We start from the raw sequence: 18,771 nt of genomic DNA on the forward strand, positions 1-18,771 counted from the left end.
CGATTGTCCCTGTGCCTTTTAGCAGACACTTTTATGCAAAGTGACTTCCAGTCATGCGTGCAGACATTTCTATTTATTTGTGGTCCCGGGAATCAAACCCACTATCCTGGTGTTAGAAACGCGATGCTCTGCCAACTGAACTACAAAGGACTAATTAATTAACAAGAGCTAACGGATGTTTAATCTGCTTGGCCGATATACCACAGTGCCCTCTGTGGGTAAAAATAATATCTAAAGGGATGTTAGCCTGTACTCGCCCCACTTACATAACCGCTAGCTAAAGATGCTAATGCTACACATGCTGGCTCAATGTAATCCCTGTCAAATGGGATGGATGGATGGACCCGTGGTGCGGTATGGGGCATTCACACTCATCACCTCACACTGGCCTCTTATGAACCACAGTTTACCAGAGCCTGGATGGCTGAACATATTTGCTTGTCTTACAGGTCATACTGAAAAACCACACTGGCCACTCTGACCTTTTTAATAGCTGAGGTTTGATTGATTAGGTATGCAGAGTAGCAACCGTTCAGGTGTTGATACGATCATTCCCTGCAGCCTCTGTCTGGCTCCAGTGAGTGTGTCTACAGAAAGAACCAGGTCGGACTGTATCTTAGGCTAGTGGAACTGTATCTTAGGCTAGTGGAACTGTATCTTAGGCTAGTGGAACTGTATCTTAGGCTAGTGGAACTGTATCTTAGGCTAGTGAAACTGTATCTTAGGCTAGGTCAGACTGTATCTTAGGCTAGTGGAACTGTATCTTAGGCTAGTGGAATTGTACCTTAGGCTAGGTCAGCTGTATCTTAGGCTAGGTCGGCTATATCTTAGGCTAGGCCGGCTGTATCTTAGGCTAGGTCGGCTGTACCTTAGGCTAGGTCGACTGTATCTTAGGCTAGGTCGACTGTATCTTAGGCTAGGTCGGCTGTATCTTAGGCTAGGTCGACTGTATCTTAGGCTAGGTCAGCTGTATCTTAGGCTAGGTCGACTGTATCTTAGGCTAGGTCAGCTGTATCTTAGGCTAGGTCGACTGTATCTTAGGCTAGGTCGGCTGTATCTTAGGCTAGGTCGACTGTATTTTAGGCTAGGTCGGCTGTATCTTAGGCTAGGTTGAGGAGTGATATTGCCACTATGGTGTATTTGTAAGAATGCAGGAAGGATGGTTGAAGGTTTCCAGTTCAGGATATTTATTAACTAATTTAAAAAGGTTCTAAATGGAATGCAGTCAATGCTAACCCACTTCACTTGGGGGATTATTCCGGGGGAATAATCAAATCCCCTCAGTGTCTCTCTGTCTGGGCTTGTCCAGATTCTTGAGCTGGCTCACTGGTGATAAACAGACATGGGCAAACATGTAGCACTCTACTGGACGCAACCCATTTAGTTACTTAAGGCTCAGCGAGTAAGGAAATTACTTTAAGATTATATTATATTTGATTTCCCTCTTTTTAAAAATATTTGATTCTGTTTGATCAGATTCTATTCTATTTGACTATTCCAGACAGGTGTGAAATCAGTGGGTTGACCTTCCTATGGTGTTGTGGTGTGTGTTGGTGTGTGTTTGTATATAGGCGTGTGTCATAGTTAGTGTTGAATGGGAGAGTTATTGTAAGGTGAAAGGCTTGTAGCCAACACTCATTTATCATTCCCCACCCGGTTACATGACTCAGAGCCCTTACTCACTGCTACTGGAGGTCTGTTGTGTTGTGTTTGTTAGGTCGCCACTTTATTACACTCAACACAGTCATTTATTCTGTTTGCGACTGTAATGCTATTGTGTCTGCCAGACTGTCTCTGCATTCAACAACACTAACCAAGTTTGGTGAGACAAAGACATGTTGGCTGGAGCAGGAAACAACTGCCTGACAACCAGCCAGTCAGGCCCCCAGCCAGTCAGGCCCCCAGCCAGTCAGGCCCCCAGCCAGGACAATGAGGCTACATTTGTTGCCCCTGTGTCTTCTCCTGTCCTGTCCTGACCTGCCCTGATTTGTCCTGTCATGATCTGACCTGACCTGTGTGCTGACCTGGCATTGACCTTTGACGTCTTGACCTCTGTGCAGTGTGCTGGAGAGGAGAACTGGGTGGACACCAGGACGGTGTACATCGGAAACAAGGAGCCCCCACCGGGAGCGGAGGCCTACATTCCCCAGAGGTACCCCGACAACCGCATCATCTCCTCCAAGGTGAGAACCACAACCATGCTACAACCACATTACAACCACGTTATAACCACGTTACAACCATGTTATAACCACGTTATAACCATGTTACAACCACATTACAACCATGTTATAACCATGCTACAACCACGTTATAACCACATTACAACCACATTACAACCACGTTATAACCATGTTACAACCACGTTATAACCATGCTACAACCACATTACAACCACGTTATAACCATGTTACAACCACATTACAACCACGTTATAACCACATTACAACCATGTTATAACCATTTGCTGTTGCTTCCCTTTCCACAGTACACCTTCTGGAATTTTGTTCCGAAGAATTTGTTTGAGCAGTTTAGAAGAATTGCCAATTTCTACTTCCTCATCATATTTCTTGTCCAGGTCAGAGCTTGACTGGTAGATTCAATTTGAGTCCATTTAAGGCTTAGTTGGCAATAAATATAAATCTGGCAAACGCAGAAGTTTCAGATGACAATAGATCATTCTCTCTTTCTCTCCCGCCCTCTTCAGTTGATAATTGACACTCCCACCAGTCCCATCACCAGCGGACTACCTCTCTTCTTTGTCATCACTGTCACGGCCATCAAACAGGGCTATGAGGACTGGCTCAGGCACAAAGCAGACAATGCTATTAACCAGTGTCCTGTGCACGAGGTGCAGCATGGGAAGGTGATCAGGAAACAGAGTCGTAAGCTGAGGGTACGTATCATCCTACACCTGAACATGACCAGGGATCAAACCTGGGTTCTTTGGATCAGACTCACATATTAAGGTGTATTTTGAGTCGCGACCCACCATAAGGGTTGAGCAGAGACGTTTTTCAATTTTAAAGCTAATTTCCTGCAATTCTACACATTTTTGTCATGGAGCTGAGAGAGAATTGTGCAGTTTTTAAGCACATTTCCTGCATATTTTAACATGGCTAATGCTGTGTTCTTATGCTCAAATCATTCTAACACAATCTATGGGGGCCTCATTGTCTAGTTTTATTTTGTTGATTGTAAGTTCTCAAAGATTCTAGACTATTATATAAAATATATATAGGCCCATTATCTTTTCTGCACGCTTTCTATTTGGTTTTAATTGTCTACATTTCCAATTTTTAAGTAAAATGTTTTGCAATGCACAACAAATGTCATTCTGGACCCCCAGTGACCCACACGTGGGTCCAACCAACATGCTTTAGGCAACTCAAGACTGTGTTATCCTATTGAGCTAAAGACATATCTCTCACGCTCTAACTTCCCATTCACCCTTCCTTCCTTCCTTCCTTCCTTCCTTCCTTCCTTCCTTCCTTCCTTCCTTCCTTCCTTCCTTCCTTCCTTCCTTCCTTCCTTCCTTCCTTCCTTCCTTCCTTCCTTCCTTCCTTCCTTCCTTCCTTCCTTCCTTCCTTCCTTCCTTCCTCCCTCCCTCCCTCCCTCCCTCCCTCCCTCCCTCTCTCCCAGGTGGGTGATGTGGTGCTGATCAAGGAAGATGAGACGTTCCCCTGTGACCTCATCCTTCTCTCCACCAGTAGGGAGGACGGGACCTGTTTTGTCACCACAGCCAGTCTGGACGGGGAGTCCAGTCACAAGGTAACACTACACTCTGACTGAGAGAGAGGAGGAGGGAGATGGGAGAGGTGGCTGAGGCAGAGATAAAGAAAGAATGGGATAGAGTTGAGGGAGAACAGAAGAGTGAAAGAGAGAGAGAGCGTGGGAGACGGGGGACAGAGGAGAAAGAGTGAGTGAGAGAGAGGGTATGAGTGTGTATGTGAGGGATATAGAGAGATGGAGCGAAATGGAGAGAGAGAGTTTGTTTTTTGTTTCATTAGAGGGGTAATGTGAGATGCGCTGTGTTCTTGATCTCGCTGTGACTCTCTCCATCCCTCCATCCCTCCACAAAGACCTACTATGCTGTGCAGGACACTAAGGCCTTCATCACAGAGGAGGATTTCGATACTCTACAGGCTTCTATTGAATGTGAACAACCACAACCAGACCTCTACAAGTGAGTGACAACCCTGCACACAACACTGCATCCAGACAATCAGTACAGGTTGTATAGAGAAAAACAACGCAAAACACACCAACTCACACATGCATTCCCTCTCTCCTTGGACAGATTCGTGGGCCGAATCAATATTTATTCAGACAGAAACGAGCCCATCGCGAGGTAAATCCATACCCAGGAAATTGACTCCAAATTCAGGAAGTCATTGCTCGTGTGTTTGCACAAAAACATTTTTTGAAGTGTATCCTAACAAAGAAGTGTATTCTGTGTTTGCTTCAGGCCTTTGGGATCTGAGAACCTACTTCTCAGAGGGGCGACACTGAAAAACACACAGCACATATATGGTAAGACACTACACTGGGTGACCTTGTAATGACATCACTAATAGAATCTAAAGACACTACACTGGGTGACCTTGTAATGACATCATTAATATAATCTAAAGACACTACACTGGGTGACCTTGTAATGACATCACTAATAGAATCTAAAGACGCTACACTGGGTGACCTTGTAATGACATCACTAATAGAATTTAAAGACACTACACTGGGTGACCTTGTAATGACATCACTTATAGAATCTAAAATAGATTCATATTTTTCATTCATATAATGGGTTTGGAATGTTTAGAGGTTCCTTTCCAAATGTTTAAGTTCCTGTGTTCACACGGTGGGTTGTATATTGAGACCAGCTGCTGAGGCCTGTACAGACCTGTATGAGTGAGAATATTGCTAACTGTCAAGCAGGAATGCAGTCATTACACTGCATGAGATGACATGACTGCAAGCCAAGTCTTATTATGAAATCAGATGAGTGTGATGGGAGTTGATTTCACAGATAATTGTAGGACACCATGACAGTATTCAGTACTGACAGAGACCTGACTTGTCAGATCTGACTGATATTATTGTCATCAGGGCTGCATCTCAATATTACAGTGTCGTTCCCTTTCCTAGTCTCTTTCCTTCATCTTCACAGATGTGAAATGTCTCCCCAAGTTGACCCTCTGATTTGTGTCTCCTAGCTGTTGCCATCTACACTGGTATGGAGACCAAGATGGCGCTCAACTACCAGTCCAAGTCCCAGAAACGCTCTGCAGTGGAGAAGTAAGGCCCACCAACATGGTTGTGTTTTCCACTTTATGATGCGTGTTTACCATGTTTCCAGACAGGTTCACTTAACGTTGATTGCCATCTAATTGCATCATATCCATTTCCCCATAAAGACCCATTCAGACCGTCCACCCTTCCTGAAGACATTCTTATGTAATTTCCTCTGCATCTGTCTCCCCTCCTCTCTGTCATCCCTCCTCTCTGTCATCCCTCCTCTCTGTCATCCCTCCTCTGTCTCCCCTCCTCTCTGTCTCCCCTCCTCTCTGTCTCCCCTCCTCTCTGTCATCCCTCCTCTCTGTCTCCCCTCCTCTCTGTCTTCCCCTCTCTGTCGGTTTCCCCTCTCTGTCTCCCCCCTTTCTATCCCCCCCTCTCTGTCTCTCCCCGTCTCCGTCTCCCCTCCTCTCTGTCTCCCCTCCTCTCTGTCTCCCCTCCTTTCTGTCTCCCCTCCTCTCTCTGTCTCTCCCCCCTCTCTGTCTCCCCCCTCTCTGTCTCCCCCCTCTCTGTCGGTTTCCCCTCTCTGTGTCCCCCATTTCTGTCTCTCCTCCCCTCTCTGTCTCCCCCCTCTCTGTCTCCCCCCTCTCTGTCTCCCCCCTCTCTGTCTCCCCCCTCTCTGTCTCCCCCCTCTCTATCTCCCCCCTCTCTATCTCCTCCCTCTCTGTCTCCTCCCTCTCTGTCTCCCCCCTCTCTGTCCCCCCCCTCTCTGTCCCCCCCCTCTCTGTCCCCCCCCCCCTCTCTGTCTCTCCCCCCTTTCTGTCTCTCCCCCCTCTCTGTCTCTCCCCCCTCTCTGTCTCTCCCCCCTCTCTGTCTCTCCCCCCTCTCTGTCTCTCCCCCCTCTCTGTCTTCCCCTCTCTGTCGCCCCCCTCTCTGTCGCCCCCCTCTCTGTCTCTCCCCCCTCTCTGTCGCTCCCCCTTTCTATCTCCTCCCTCTCTGTCTCTCCCCCCTCTCTGTCTCTCCCCCCTCTCTGTCTCTCCCCCACTCTCTGTCTCTCCCCCCTCTGTCTCCCCCTCTCTGTCTCTCCCCCCTCTCTGTCTCTCCTCCCCTCTCTGTTGCCCCTCCTTTCTATCTCCCCCCTCTCTGTCTCTCCCCCCTCTCTGTCTCTCCCCCCTCTCTGTCTCTCCCCCCTCTCTGTCTTCCCCTCTCTGTCGCCCCCCTCTCTGTCTCTCCCCCCTCTCTGTCGCTCCCCCTTTCTATCTCCTCCCTCTCTGTCTCCCCCCTCTCTGTCTCTCCCCCCTCTCTGTCTCTCCCCCACTCTCTGTCTCTCCCCCCTCTGTCTCCCCCTCTCTGTCTCTCCCCCCCTCTCTGTCTCTCCTCCCCTCTCTGTTGCCCCTCCTTTCTATCTCCCCCTCTCTGTCTATCCCCCCCTCTCTGTCTCTCCCCCCCTCTCTATCTCCTCCCTCTCTGTCTCCCCCCTCTCTGTCTCCCCCCTCTCTGTCTCCCCCCCTTTCTATCTCCCCCCTCTCTGTCTCTCCCCCCCTCTCTGTCTCCCCCCTCCAGGTCAATGAATGCGTATCTGATAGTGTACCTGTGCATCCTGATCAGCAAGGCTCTGATCAACACAGTGCTGAAGTATGTGTGGCAGGCTGACCCGGACAAAGACGAGCCCTTCTACAACCAGAAGACTGACACAGAGAGGCAACGCCATATAGTAGGTTATAAAACTACAATCATTTTTATGCAATAGCTGATGTTTTTTTCACCTCTCACTTTCCCTTTCTCTCTCTCTCCCTGTCACCTCTGACTGTCCCTCCTCCCCCCTCTCCCTCCTCATACCTCCCTCCCTCCCTCCTCTCTCTCTCCCTGTCACCTCTGACTGTCCCTCCTCATACCTCCCTCCCTCCCTCCTCTCTCTCTCCCTGTCACCTCTGACTGTCTCTCCTCCCCCCTCTCCCTCCTCATACCTCCCTCCCTCCTCTCTCTCTCCCTGTCACCTCTGACTGTCCATCCTCCCCCCTCTCCCTCCTCATACCTCCCTCCCTCCCTCCTCTCTCTCTCCCTGTCACCTCTGACTGTCCCTCCTCCCCCCTCTCTTTCCTCATACCTCCCTCCTCTCTCTCTCCAGTTGATCCGGGCGTTCACAGACTTCCTGGCCTTCATGGTGTTGTTTAATTACATCATCCCTGTGTCCATGTACGTTACCGTGGAGATGCAGAAGTTCCTGGGGTCCTACTTCATCATGTGGGATGATGAGATGTTTGACGAGGAACTGGGAGAGAGGGCTCAGGTTAACACATCTGACCTCAATGAAGAACTGGGACAGGTAGGCTATACACACAGTACACACAGTACACACACACACACACACTCACCACTCTTACCTGAATGTGTGTTTTCCAGGTGGAGTACGTGTTTACAGACAAGACAGGCACCCTGACAGAGAACAACATGGAGTTTATAGAGTGCTGTGTGGACGGCTATGTTTACGTTCCTGATGCCATCTGTAATGGACAGGTCATGCCAGGGGCAACCAGCATGGACATGATCGACTCCTCACCTGGACCAGGGGGCAAGGTGAGACAGAGAGCCTCACTGTCACTTGATGGACTGTACGAATATGTACAGGACAAGTTACCCCTCCCTAACCACTGATGCAGGGTCAGACATTGTTTCATTCCCCAATGAAGACCAGCTGGATACTAACAGTCTTTACCTGGATGTCCTGGGTGAACCGTAACCCTATGAAGACCAGCTGGATACTAACAGTCTTTACCTGGATGTCCTGGGTGAACCCTAACCCTATGAAGACCAGCTGGATACTAACAGTCTTTACCTGGATGTCCTGGGTGAACCCTAACCCTATGAAGACCAGCTGGATACTAACAGTCTTTACCTGGATGTCCTGGGTGAACCCTAACCCTATGAGGACCAGCTGGATACTAACAGTCTTTACCTGGATGTCCTGGGTGAACCCTAACCCTATGAAGACCAGCTGGATACTAACAGTCTTTACCTGGATGTCCTGGGTGAACCGTAACCCTATGAAGACCAGCTGGATACTAACAGTCTTTACCTGGATGTCCTGGGTGAACCCTAACCCTATGAAGACCAGCTGGATACTAACAGTCTTTACCTGGATGTCCTGGGTGAACCCTAACCCTATGAAGACCAGCTGGATACTAACAGTCTTTACCTGGATGTCCTGGGTGAACCCTAACCCTATGAAGACCAGCTGGATACTAACAGTCTTTACCTGGATGTCCTGGGTGAACCCTAACCCTATGAAGACCAGCTGGATACTAACAGTCTTTACCTGGATGTCCTGGGTGAACCGTAACCCTATGAAGACCAGCTGGATACTAACAGTCTTTACCTGGATGTCCTGGGTGAACCCTAACCCTATGAAGACCAGCTGGATACTAACAGTCTTTACCTGGATGTCCTGGGTGAACCGTAACTCTATGAAGACCAGCTGGATACTAACAGTCTTTACCTGGATGTCCTGGGTGAACCCTAACCCTATGAAGACCAGCTGGATACTAACAGTCTTTACCTGGATGTCCTGGGTGAACCGTAACCCTATGAAGACCAGCTGGATACTAACAGTCTTTACCTGGATGTCCTGGGTGAACCCTAACCCTATGAAGACCAGCTGGATACTAACAGTCTTTACCTGGATGTCCTGGGTGAACCCTAACCCTATGAAGACCAGCTGGATACTAACAGTCTTTACCTGGATGTCCTGGGTGAACCCTAACCCTATAAGGACCAGCTGGATACTAACAGTCTTTACCTGGATGTCCTGGGTGAACCCTAACCCTATGAAGACCAGCTGGATACTAACAGTCTTTACCTGGATGTCCTGGGTGAACCCTAACCCTATGAAGACCAGCTGGATACTAACAGTCTTTACCTGGATGTCCTGGGTGAACCGTAACTCTATGAAGACCAGCTGGATACTAACAGCTTTTACCTGGATGTCCTGGGTGAATCCTAACCCTATGAAGACCAGCTGGATACTAACAGTCTTTACCTGGATGTCCTGGGTGAACCGTAACCCTATGAAGACCAGCTGGATACTAACAGTCTTTACCTGGATGTCCTGGGTGAACCCTAACCCTATGAAGACCAGCTGGATACTAACAGTCTTTACCTGGATGTCCTGGGTGAACCCTAACCCTATGAAGACCAGCTGGATACTAACAGTCTTTACCTGGATGTCCTGGGTGAACCCTAACCCTATGAAGACCAGCTGGATACTAACAGTCTTTACCTGGATGTCCTGGGTGAACCCTAACCCTATGAAGACCAGCTGGATACTAACAGTCTTTACCTGGATGTCCTGGGTGAACCCTAACCCTATGAAGACCAGCTGGATACTAACAGTCTTTACCTGGATGTCCTGGGTGAACCCTAACCCTATGAAGACCAGCTGGATACTAACAGTCTTTACCTGGATGTCCTGGGTGAACCCTAAACTCAGAGTGACACTGATACCTTCTCTAAGGATGACACATTCATCCACCCAGGGATCCAGTGACACAAACACACACACACACACACACACACACACACACACACACACACACACACACACACTGCTGTGTGCCAGGACTAGAGAGGGCCGCTTCACTCCAGTGACCAGCCTGTGCCATTCCTTTGTCTTCTGTGTGTCTGTGTGTGTCTGTGTGTACAAGGACTAAGAAGCATGACCTTCAGGACCTTCCAAATGATGTATTCAGACGTGTATGTTTCCTGTATTTATGTGTTGATACATGTGTGTGTGTGTGACGTGTTCTCTGTGCTTGGCTTGTCAGGAGTCTGAGGAGTTGTTCTTCCGGGCGTTGTGTCTGTGCCACACGGTACAGGTGAAGGAGGAGGAGACAGTGGATGGCATCAAGATGGGTATCCACCAGAACAAGGCCACCTCCTTCTACATATCATCCTCTCCTGACGAGGTGGCACTGGTGGAGGGCATGAAGAGGTGACTGGCTTGACACTCACTCAGTCACCCAATCACACTCACTCACTCACTCACTCACTCACTCTACCACTCTACCACTCACTCACTCACTCACTCACTCACTCACTCACTCACTCACTCACTCACTCACTCACTCACTCTACCACTCTACCACTCTACCACTCTATAACTCACTCACTCTATCACTCTACCACTCTACCACTCACTCACTCACTCACTCACTCACTCACTCACTCACTCACTCACTCACTCACTCACTCACTCACTCACTCACTCACTCTATCACTCTACCACTCTATCACTCTCACTCTATCACTCACTCAATCACCCAATCATTCTCACTCATTCACTCACTCACCCATTCAATCACTCAATCACCCTCTCAATCACTCACCCACTCAATCACTCACTCACCCACTCAATCACTCACTCACCCACTCAATCACTCACTCACCCACTCAATCACTCACTCACCCACTTAATCACTCACTCACTCAATCACTGTCGCTCAATCACTCATGCGCACACACACACACACACACACACACACACACAAAGGCAGAACGTCTTTCCTCCTCCCAGCCATTTGAAATGAACTAGATAGATAGGAAATATACAGTGTATTTGGAAAGTATTCAGACCCCTTCCCCTTTTTCCACATTTTGTTATGTTACAGCCTTATTCTAAAATTGATTAAATAATAGTTTTCCTCATCAATCTACACACAAAACCCCATAATGACGAAGCGAAAACTGTTTTTTATTATAAATAAAAAACAAAAATACCTTATTTACATAAATGTAATCCATTTTAGAATAAGGCTGTATGTAACGTAACAAAATATGGAAAAAGTCAAGGGGTCTGAATACTTTCCCGAACGCACTGTATAGCCATACATTTAACTGCAGTTTAACCTGCTCCCCTATTCTGACAGTAATGGTACATTCCTCTTTCCCCCAGGCTTGGCTTCACCTATCTGCGGCTGAAGGACAGTCACATGGAGATTCTTAATAGGGAGGATGAGGTCGAGAGGTCAGTGTGTGTCCATTACTCCAGCCAAGGCCTGTGGGCATCAGTTTATCTTTGTGTGTGTGTGTGTGTGTGTGTGTGTGGTCAGTAACCCAACCTCTTTCTCCCTTTCTCTCTCTTGCATCCAGGTTTGAGCTGCTGGAGGTTTTGACCTTTGACTCTGTGAGAAGGAGAATGAGTGTTATCGTCAGGTCCACCACAGGTGCTGTACTATAGTACAATTACTACCATTATGATATTAGAACACAGAAAATAGATGTTATTGTACTATAGTACAATTACTACCATTATAATACTAGAACACAGAAACTAGATGTATCTGTATCTGTATGGTAGCGGCTGGTGCTTTTTCTAGATGAAAGCAGTCATTACTACGGCAGCCCAGTCATTATTGTCTGTCTGTCTGTCTGTCTGTCTGTCTGTCTGTCTGTCTGTCTGTCTGTCTGTCTGTCTGTCTGTCTGTCTGTCTGTCTGTCTGTCTGTCTGTCTGTCTGTCTGTCTGTCTGTCTGTCTGTACATAGAGAGGGCCATATGTGTGCTAGGAGCTCAAGCAGAAGGCAGAAGGCATACTAATGACGGTAGAGTCAGTCTCACTGAGGAAAATCTCTAGTGTTGTCTGCCCTCACTGCTGCAAACCAATGATGCTTCTCTCTGCTAATGAGGAACCTGTTTTTAACTGTGTGGTTGTCCACAGGGGAGTACTACCTGTTCTGTAAAGGGGCCGACTCCTCCATCTTCCCCAGGGTGATCTCTGGCAAGGTGGAGCAGGTCAAAGCCAGAGTGGAGCACAACGCTGTGGTAAGGACACACACACATACAGCCACTATCAGACACTAGAGGCCATTGTCCTAAAGTAGCTCCAAAATCAGACTTTCAGAGTTTTTTTGTTTTGTTTTTTGTTGTTGAATTTTTACCCCTTTTTCGTGGTATCCAATTGTTGTAGTAGCTACTATCTTGTCTCATCGCTACAACTCCCGTACGGGCTCGGGAGAGACAAAGGTTGAAAGTCATGCGTCCTCCGATACACAACCCAACCAGCCGCACTGCTTCTTAACACAGCGCGCCTCCAACCCGGAAGCCAGCCGCACCAATGTGTCGGAGGATACACCATGCACCTGGCAACCTTTGGTTAGCGCGCACTGCGCCCGGCCCGCCACAGGAGTCGCTGGTGCGCGATGAGACAAGGACATCCCTACCGACCAAGCCCTCCCTAACCCGGACGACGCTAGGCCAATTGTGCGTCGCCCCACGGACCTCCCGGTCGGTTACGACAGAGCCTGGGCTTTTACCTGGATGTCCTGGGTGAACCGTAACCCTATGAAGACCAGCTGGATACTAACAGTCTTTACCTGGATGTCCTGGGTGAACCGTAACCCTATGAAGACCAGCTGGATACTAACAGTCTTTACCTGGATGTCCTGGGTGAACCCTAACCCTATGAAGACCAGCTGGATACTAACAGTCTTTACCTGGATGTCCTGGGTGAACCCTAACCCTATGAAGACCAGCTGGATACTAACAGTCTTTACCTGGATGTCCTGGGTGAACCCTAACCCTATGAAGACCAGCTGGATACTAACAGTCTTTACCTGGATGTCCTGGGTGAACCCTAACCCTATGAAGACCAGCTGGATACTAACAGTCTTTACCTGGATGTCCTGGGTGAACCCTAACCCTATGAAGACCAGCTGGATACTAACAGTCTTTACCTGGATGTCCTGGGTGAACCCTAACCCTATGAAGACCAGCTGGATACTAACAGTCTTTACCTGGATGTCCTGGGTGAACCCTAACCCTATGAAGACCAGCTGGATACTAACAGTCTTTACCTGGATGTCCTGGGTGAACCCTAACCCTATGAAGACCAGCTGGATCAAGACCAAGCCGACCAAGCCCTCCCTAACCCGGACGACGCTAGGCCAATTGTGCGTCGCTCCACGGACCTCCCGGTCGCGGCCGGTTACGACAAAGCCTGGGCGCGAACCCAGGGACTCTGATGGCACAGCTGGCGCTGCAGTACAGCGCCCTTAACCACTGTGCCACCCGGGAGGCCCTGACTGTCAGAGTTTCTGACCTCAAATGCATTTTTGACTTTCATTTTTGCTTTGCTTGAGGTGTATATTGTCATATGGCTGTATGGTGGACCCTGTTAAATGCTAACTGATTCTTGTATCCTTTAGTGGTAGTGTCCTTACTTAAGATGTTGGCCACCAAAAGTTCCAAGTTGTATATGGAATGTAACTGAGATGGTGATTGACTGTCATTATGTAGTGTTTGGTGCCAACGTGGAGGTAGTCTACTGATCCCTGTGTGTCTGTGGCTCTGGCCCAATCTCTCCAACGCCACACTGACAGAAACAGGACAGGCTGGTTGCCAAGGATGACATAATTGTGGATGCAGTTTGGGTTGCCGTTGGCAGCGGTGCCGATCCGTTTCTGTTGACTGTCAGGGAGAATGTGTTTCTCAGGTTACGTTACAATGGGATGGCCAGCGGTGATGCTGGTGTGAACCAGACTGGCGCTGAGAGAATGTCAGAACTGAGGTCTCACTGTTTGTGTGCGTGCGTGTTTGTTTGTGTGTGTGTGTGTGTATTTGCTTATGTGAAAGGTCAAGGTCATAAGTCTACTGCCGCAGACTAAACTGGTATGTAAACTCTGCCCAGTGGGACATCCCTCGATGCCAGTCTGTGCAAACTGCAGCTTTTTGTAACCCACTGCTCTGTCAGTGATGTCATTGAGCTAAATGACTACCGCCCCGTAGCACTCACTTCCCTCATCATGAAGTGCTTTGAGAGACTAGTCAAGGACCATATCACCTCCACCCTACCTGACACCCTAGACCCACTCCAATTTGCTTACCGCCCAAATAGGTCCACAGACGACGCAATTGCAACCACACTGCACACTGCCCTAACCCATCTGGACAAGAGGAATACCTATGTGAGAATGCTGTTCATCGACTACAGCTCAGCATTTAACACAATAGTACCCTCCAAACTCATCACCAAGCTCGAGACCCTGGGTCTCGACCCCGCCCTGTGCAACTGGGTACTGGACTTCCTGACGGGCCGCCCCCAGGTGGTGAGGGTAGGTAACAACAACTCTCTGTTCACCCACGACTGCGTGGCCATGCACGCCTCCAACTCAATCATCAAGTTTGCGGACAACACTACAGTGGTAGACTTGATTACCAACAACGACGAGATGGCCTACAGGGAGGAGGTGAGGGCCCTCGGAGTGTGGTGTCAGGAAAATAACCTCACACTCAACGTCAACAAAACAAAGGAGATGATTGTGGACTTCAGGAAACAGCAGAGGGAGCACCCCCCTATCCACATCGACGGGACAGTAGTGGAGAGGGTAGTAAGTTTTAAGTTCCTCGGCGTACACCCTAGGGACAAACTGAATTGGTCCACCCACACAGACAGCGTTGTGAAGAAGGCGCAGCAGCGCCTCTTCAACCTCAGGAGGCTGAAGAAATTTGGCTTGTCACCAAAAGCATTCACAAACTTCTACAGATGCACAATCGAGAGTATCCTGTCGGGCTGTATCACCGCCTGGTACGGCAAGTGCTCCGCCCACACATAAAGATCATCAAGGACAACAACCACCCGAGCCACTGCCTGTTCACCCCGCTATCATCCAGAAGGCGAGGTCAGTACAGGTGCATCAAAGCAGGGACCGAGAGACTGAAAAACAGCTTCTATCTCAAGGCCATCAGACTGTTAAACAGCCACCACTAACATTGAGTGGCTGCTGCCAACACACTGACTCAACTCCAGCCACTTTAATAATGGAAATTGATGTAAAAATATATCACTAGCCACTTTAAACAATGCTACTTAATATAATGTTTACATACCCTACATTACTCATCTCATATGTACATGTATATACTGTACTCTATATCATCTACAGCATCTTTATGTAATACATGTATCACTAGTGTCACGTTCTGACCTTAGTTCCTTTGTTATGTCTTTGTTTTAGTATGGTCAGGGCGGGAGTTGGGTGGGTTGTCTATGTTCCATTTTCTATGTTGTGTTTTTGCGTTTGGCCTGGTATGGTTCTCAGAGGCAGGTGTCGTTAGTTGTCTCTGATTGAGAATCATACTTAGGTAGCCTTTTCCCACTTGTGTTTCGTGGGTGTTTATTTTCTGTCTTTGTGTATGTCACCAGACAGGACTGTTTCGGTTCGTATCATTCTCGTTGTTATTTTTGTTTTAGTGTTCTGAGTTTAATAAATATCGTCATGAACACGTACCATGCTGCGCTTTGGTCCGATCCTTGCGACTCCTCGTCAGAAGAAGAGGACGAGCGTTACAACTAGCCACTTTAAACTATGCCACTTTGTTTACATACCCTACATTACTCATCTCATATGTATATACTGTACTCGATACCATCTACTGCATCTTGCCTATGCCGTTCTGTACCATCACTCATTCATATATCTTTATGTACATATTCTTTATCCCTTTACACTTGTGTGTATAAGGTAGTAGTTTTGGAGTTGTTAGGTTAGATTACTCGTTGGTTATTACTGCATTGTCGGAACTAGAAGCACAAGCATTTCGCTACACTCGCATTAACATCTGTTAACCATGTGTATGTGACAAATACATTTAATTTGATTTGACTGTTTTTAATGAGAAAAAAGAACAGAACAGTGGAATAATTGTTATTATCGGATTGTCTACTGCAACATCAGTGTCCAGTAATCATATCAAAGCATAACATAATTATCTCTCTCTCTCTCTATTTCTCTCTCTCTCTCTTCAGGAGGGCCTACGGACACTGTGCGTGGCGTACAGGAAGTTGAGCGTGGCTCAGTACGAGGAGACGTGTCACCTGCTAAACAGTGCCAAGCTGGCCCTGCAGGACCGAGACAGGAAGCTGGCCGAGGCCTATGACCTCATTGAGAAGGACTTCGTACTGCTGGGGGCCACCGCCGTGGAGGACAGGTAACGTTCTGGAACCACAGCAGCGTAGAATCATACAATCTACATTGTCTTTTCTACCCAATTCTATTTATATATTCATGGGGCCACCGCTGTCGAGGACAGGTACCGATCTAGAATCACAACGTAGAATCAGAACCACCGTCTTGTGGATTTTAGATCTATTGCTTCTACTAATTCTATTTCTATATTCTGGACAGAATAATTATATTAAGGGCAACTCTCTTTAGAGCTAACAATGTATGGGGCTAGAGAGACAGAGTAGATTAGCAACTGTAGAATTATTTTATTGCTGCTCTTTAATTACTTGTTACTTTTACCTCTTATTCTTTTCCATATTTTTCGAAACTGCACTGTTGGTTAGGGGCATTTCACTGTTGTAATCGGCGCATGTGACTAATACAATTTTGATTTGATTCAACTGAAAGTCAACCTCACTCTCAACCTCACTCTCCAAGCCCTAGTTTGCATAGTTAATTAATGACAATCGGACTCACTGACCCGAACTAATCACATTGTTGAACTATAGACCTGACCATTCCTGTAATGATGGCACGTGTTCTTTCCCAAAGCAGCCTGTGAACCAGTAATATTAGTTAGCTGCAGTCTCTCAGGCTTAACCTCAACATTAACCTCCACATGAACAGTAGCTTCAGTAATCAATCAGTCCATATGTTGTGTGTGTCAGTCCCCAGTGCAGCCAGCTAATGAGCAGATAACCACATTAGAGTTCCACTGTTATTGATCTCTGCCAGACATCCATAGCAGCTGATGAAGTGTGGTCTCTTGCTGCTCTTCTGTCTGTCAGCACAGACATCATGCTGAAGCACCAGAGGTTTTACTCTGCCCCATTAAATAGAGTCAGTCACAGCCCATCACTTTGCCTTTCTCTCACACACTTCTCTATCTGTCTATCTGTGTGTTAGTGAGTGGTGTTTTAGTCTCACCATCTTCCTTTACATCTGTCTTTGTGTGTGCATGTTGATGCGTGCACGTGTTTGTGTGTGTGTGCATGTTGATGCGTGCATGTGTGTGTGTGTGCATGTTGATGTGTGCATGTGTGTGTGTGTGCATGTTGATGCGTGCACGTGTGTGTCTTCCTGTTTTTCTGTCCGTTTGTTTTTCCGTCCGTCTGTGTGTTTGTCTGTGACTCCTGGGCTGTGGTAGTAATTAGCTGGTTGGCAGGCAGCAGCGGTGTAGGGAGCTGTGAATCCTAACTGCACTGCAGCTTCGTTATAGACTTCCCTGCTCGGTGACGTTGGACTGCTGCTGCAACAAACCAGCTCCCCAAACCCACTCCAGCTCAACACGCCAAAGGCAATTGACTGTGCCAGTGGAGGCTGCTAAGGGGAGGACGGCTCATAATATTGGCTCTAACGGAGAGAATGGAATGGCATCGAACACATGGAAACCACACATTTGGTACCATTCCACTGATTCCGCTCCAGCCATTACCACGAGCCTGTCCTCCCCAATTAAGGTGCCACCAGCCTCCTGTGTACAGTCGTGGCCAAAAGTGTTGAGAATGACACAAATATTAATTTTCACAAAGTTTGCTGCTTCAGTGTCTTTAGATATTTTTGTCAGATGTTACTATAGAATACTGAAGTATAATTACAAGCCTTTCATAGGTGTCAAAGGCTTTTATTGACAATTACATGAAGTTGATGCAAAGAGTCAATGTTTGCAGTGTTGACCCTTCTTTTCCAAGACCTCTGCAATCCACCCTGGCATGCTGTCAATTAACTTCTGGGCCACATCCTGATGGCAGCCCATTCTTGCATAATCAATGCTTGGAGTTTTTCAGAATTTGTGGGTTTTTGTTTGTCCACCAGCCTCTTGAGGATTGACCACAAGTTCTCAATGGGATTAAGGTCTGGGGAGTTTCCGGACCATGGACCCAAAATATCGATGTTTTGTTCCCCGAGCCACTTAGTTCTCACTTTTGCCTTATGCTCCATCATGCTGGAAATGGCATTGTTCGTCACCAAACTGTTCCTGGATGGTTGGGAGAAGTTGCTCTCGGAGGATGTGTTGGTACCATTCTTTATTCATGTCTGTGTTCTTAGGCAAAATTGTGAGTGAGCCCACTCCCTTGGCTGAGAAGCAACCCCACACATGAATGGTCTCAGGATGCTTTACTGTTGACATGACACAGGACTGATGGTAGCTCTCACCTTGTCTTCTCCGGACAAGCTTTTTTCGGGATGCCCCAAACAATCGGAAAGGGGATTCAGAGGAAATGACTTTACCCCAGTCCTCAGCAGTCCAATCCCTGTACCTTTTGCAGAATAACAGTATTTTTCCTGGAGAGAAGTGGCTTCTTTGCTGCCCTTCTTGACACCAGGCCATCCTCCAAAAGACTTCGCCTCACTGTACGTGCAGATGCACTCACACCTGCCTGCTGCCATTCCTGAGTAAGCTCTGTACTGATGGTGCCCCGATCCCGCAGCTGAATCAACTTTAGGAGACGGTCCTGGCGCTTGCTGGACTTTCTTGGGCTCCCTGAAGCCTTCTGCACAACAATTGAACCGCTCTCCTTGAAGTTCTTGATGATTCGA

The 18,771-nt window shown here is 47.7% G+C and overlaps 1 protein-coding gene across 6 annotated transcripts in view; it reads left to right on the plus strand.

Annotated features, from left to right (window-relative positions):
* LOC110495683 (probable phospholipid-transporting ATPase IH) overlaps positions 1-18,771 on the plus strand; it is a 69,429-nt gene that overhangs the window by 29,290 nt on the left and 21,368 nt on the right. For all 6 annotated transcript variants that reach the window (XM_036952043.1, XM_036952046.1, XM_036952044.1 and 3 more), the window contains exons 2-17: positions 2,061-2,183; positions 2,489-2,578; positions 2,708-2,896; positions 3,643-3,771; positions 4,083-4,186; positions 4,301-4,351; positions 4,469-4,533; positions 5,217-5,298; positions 6,799-6,949; positions 7,364-7,561; positions 7,639-7,812; positions 10,056-10,222; positions 11,183-11,254; positions 11,380-11,453; positions 11,946-12,049; positions 16,032-16,213. In XM_036952043.1, coding sequence (XP_036807938.1) covers positions 2,061-2,183; positions 2,489-2,578; positions 2,708-2,896; positions 3,643-3,771; positions 4,083-4,186; positions 4,301-4,351; positions 4,469-4,533; positions 5,217-5,298; positions 6,799-6,949; positions 7,364-7,561; positions 7,639-7,812; positions 10,056-10,222; positions 11,183-11,254; positions 11,380-11,453; positions 11,946-12,049; positions 16,032-16,213 — 1,955 coding nt within the window. The remainder of the gene's footprint in view (positions 1-2,060; positions 2,184-2,488; positions 2,579-2,707; positions 2,897-3,642; positions 3,772-4,082; positions 4,187-4,300; positions 4,352-4,468; positions 4,534-5,216; positions 5,299-6,798; positions 6,950-7,363; positions 7,562-7,638; positions 7,813-10,055; positions 10,223-11,182; positions 11,255-11,379; positions 11,454-11,945; positions 12,050-16,031; positions 16,214-18,771) is intronic.

The sequence above is a fragment of the Oncorhynchus mykiss genome, chromosome 18, assembly GCF_013265735.2.
Source record: "Oncorhynchus mykiss isolate Arlee chromosome 18, USDA_OmykA_1.1, whole genome shotgun sequence".
Lineage (NCBI taxonomy): Eukaryota > Metazoa > Chordata > Actinopteri > Salmoniformes > Salmonidae > Oncorhynchus > Oncorhynchus mykiss.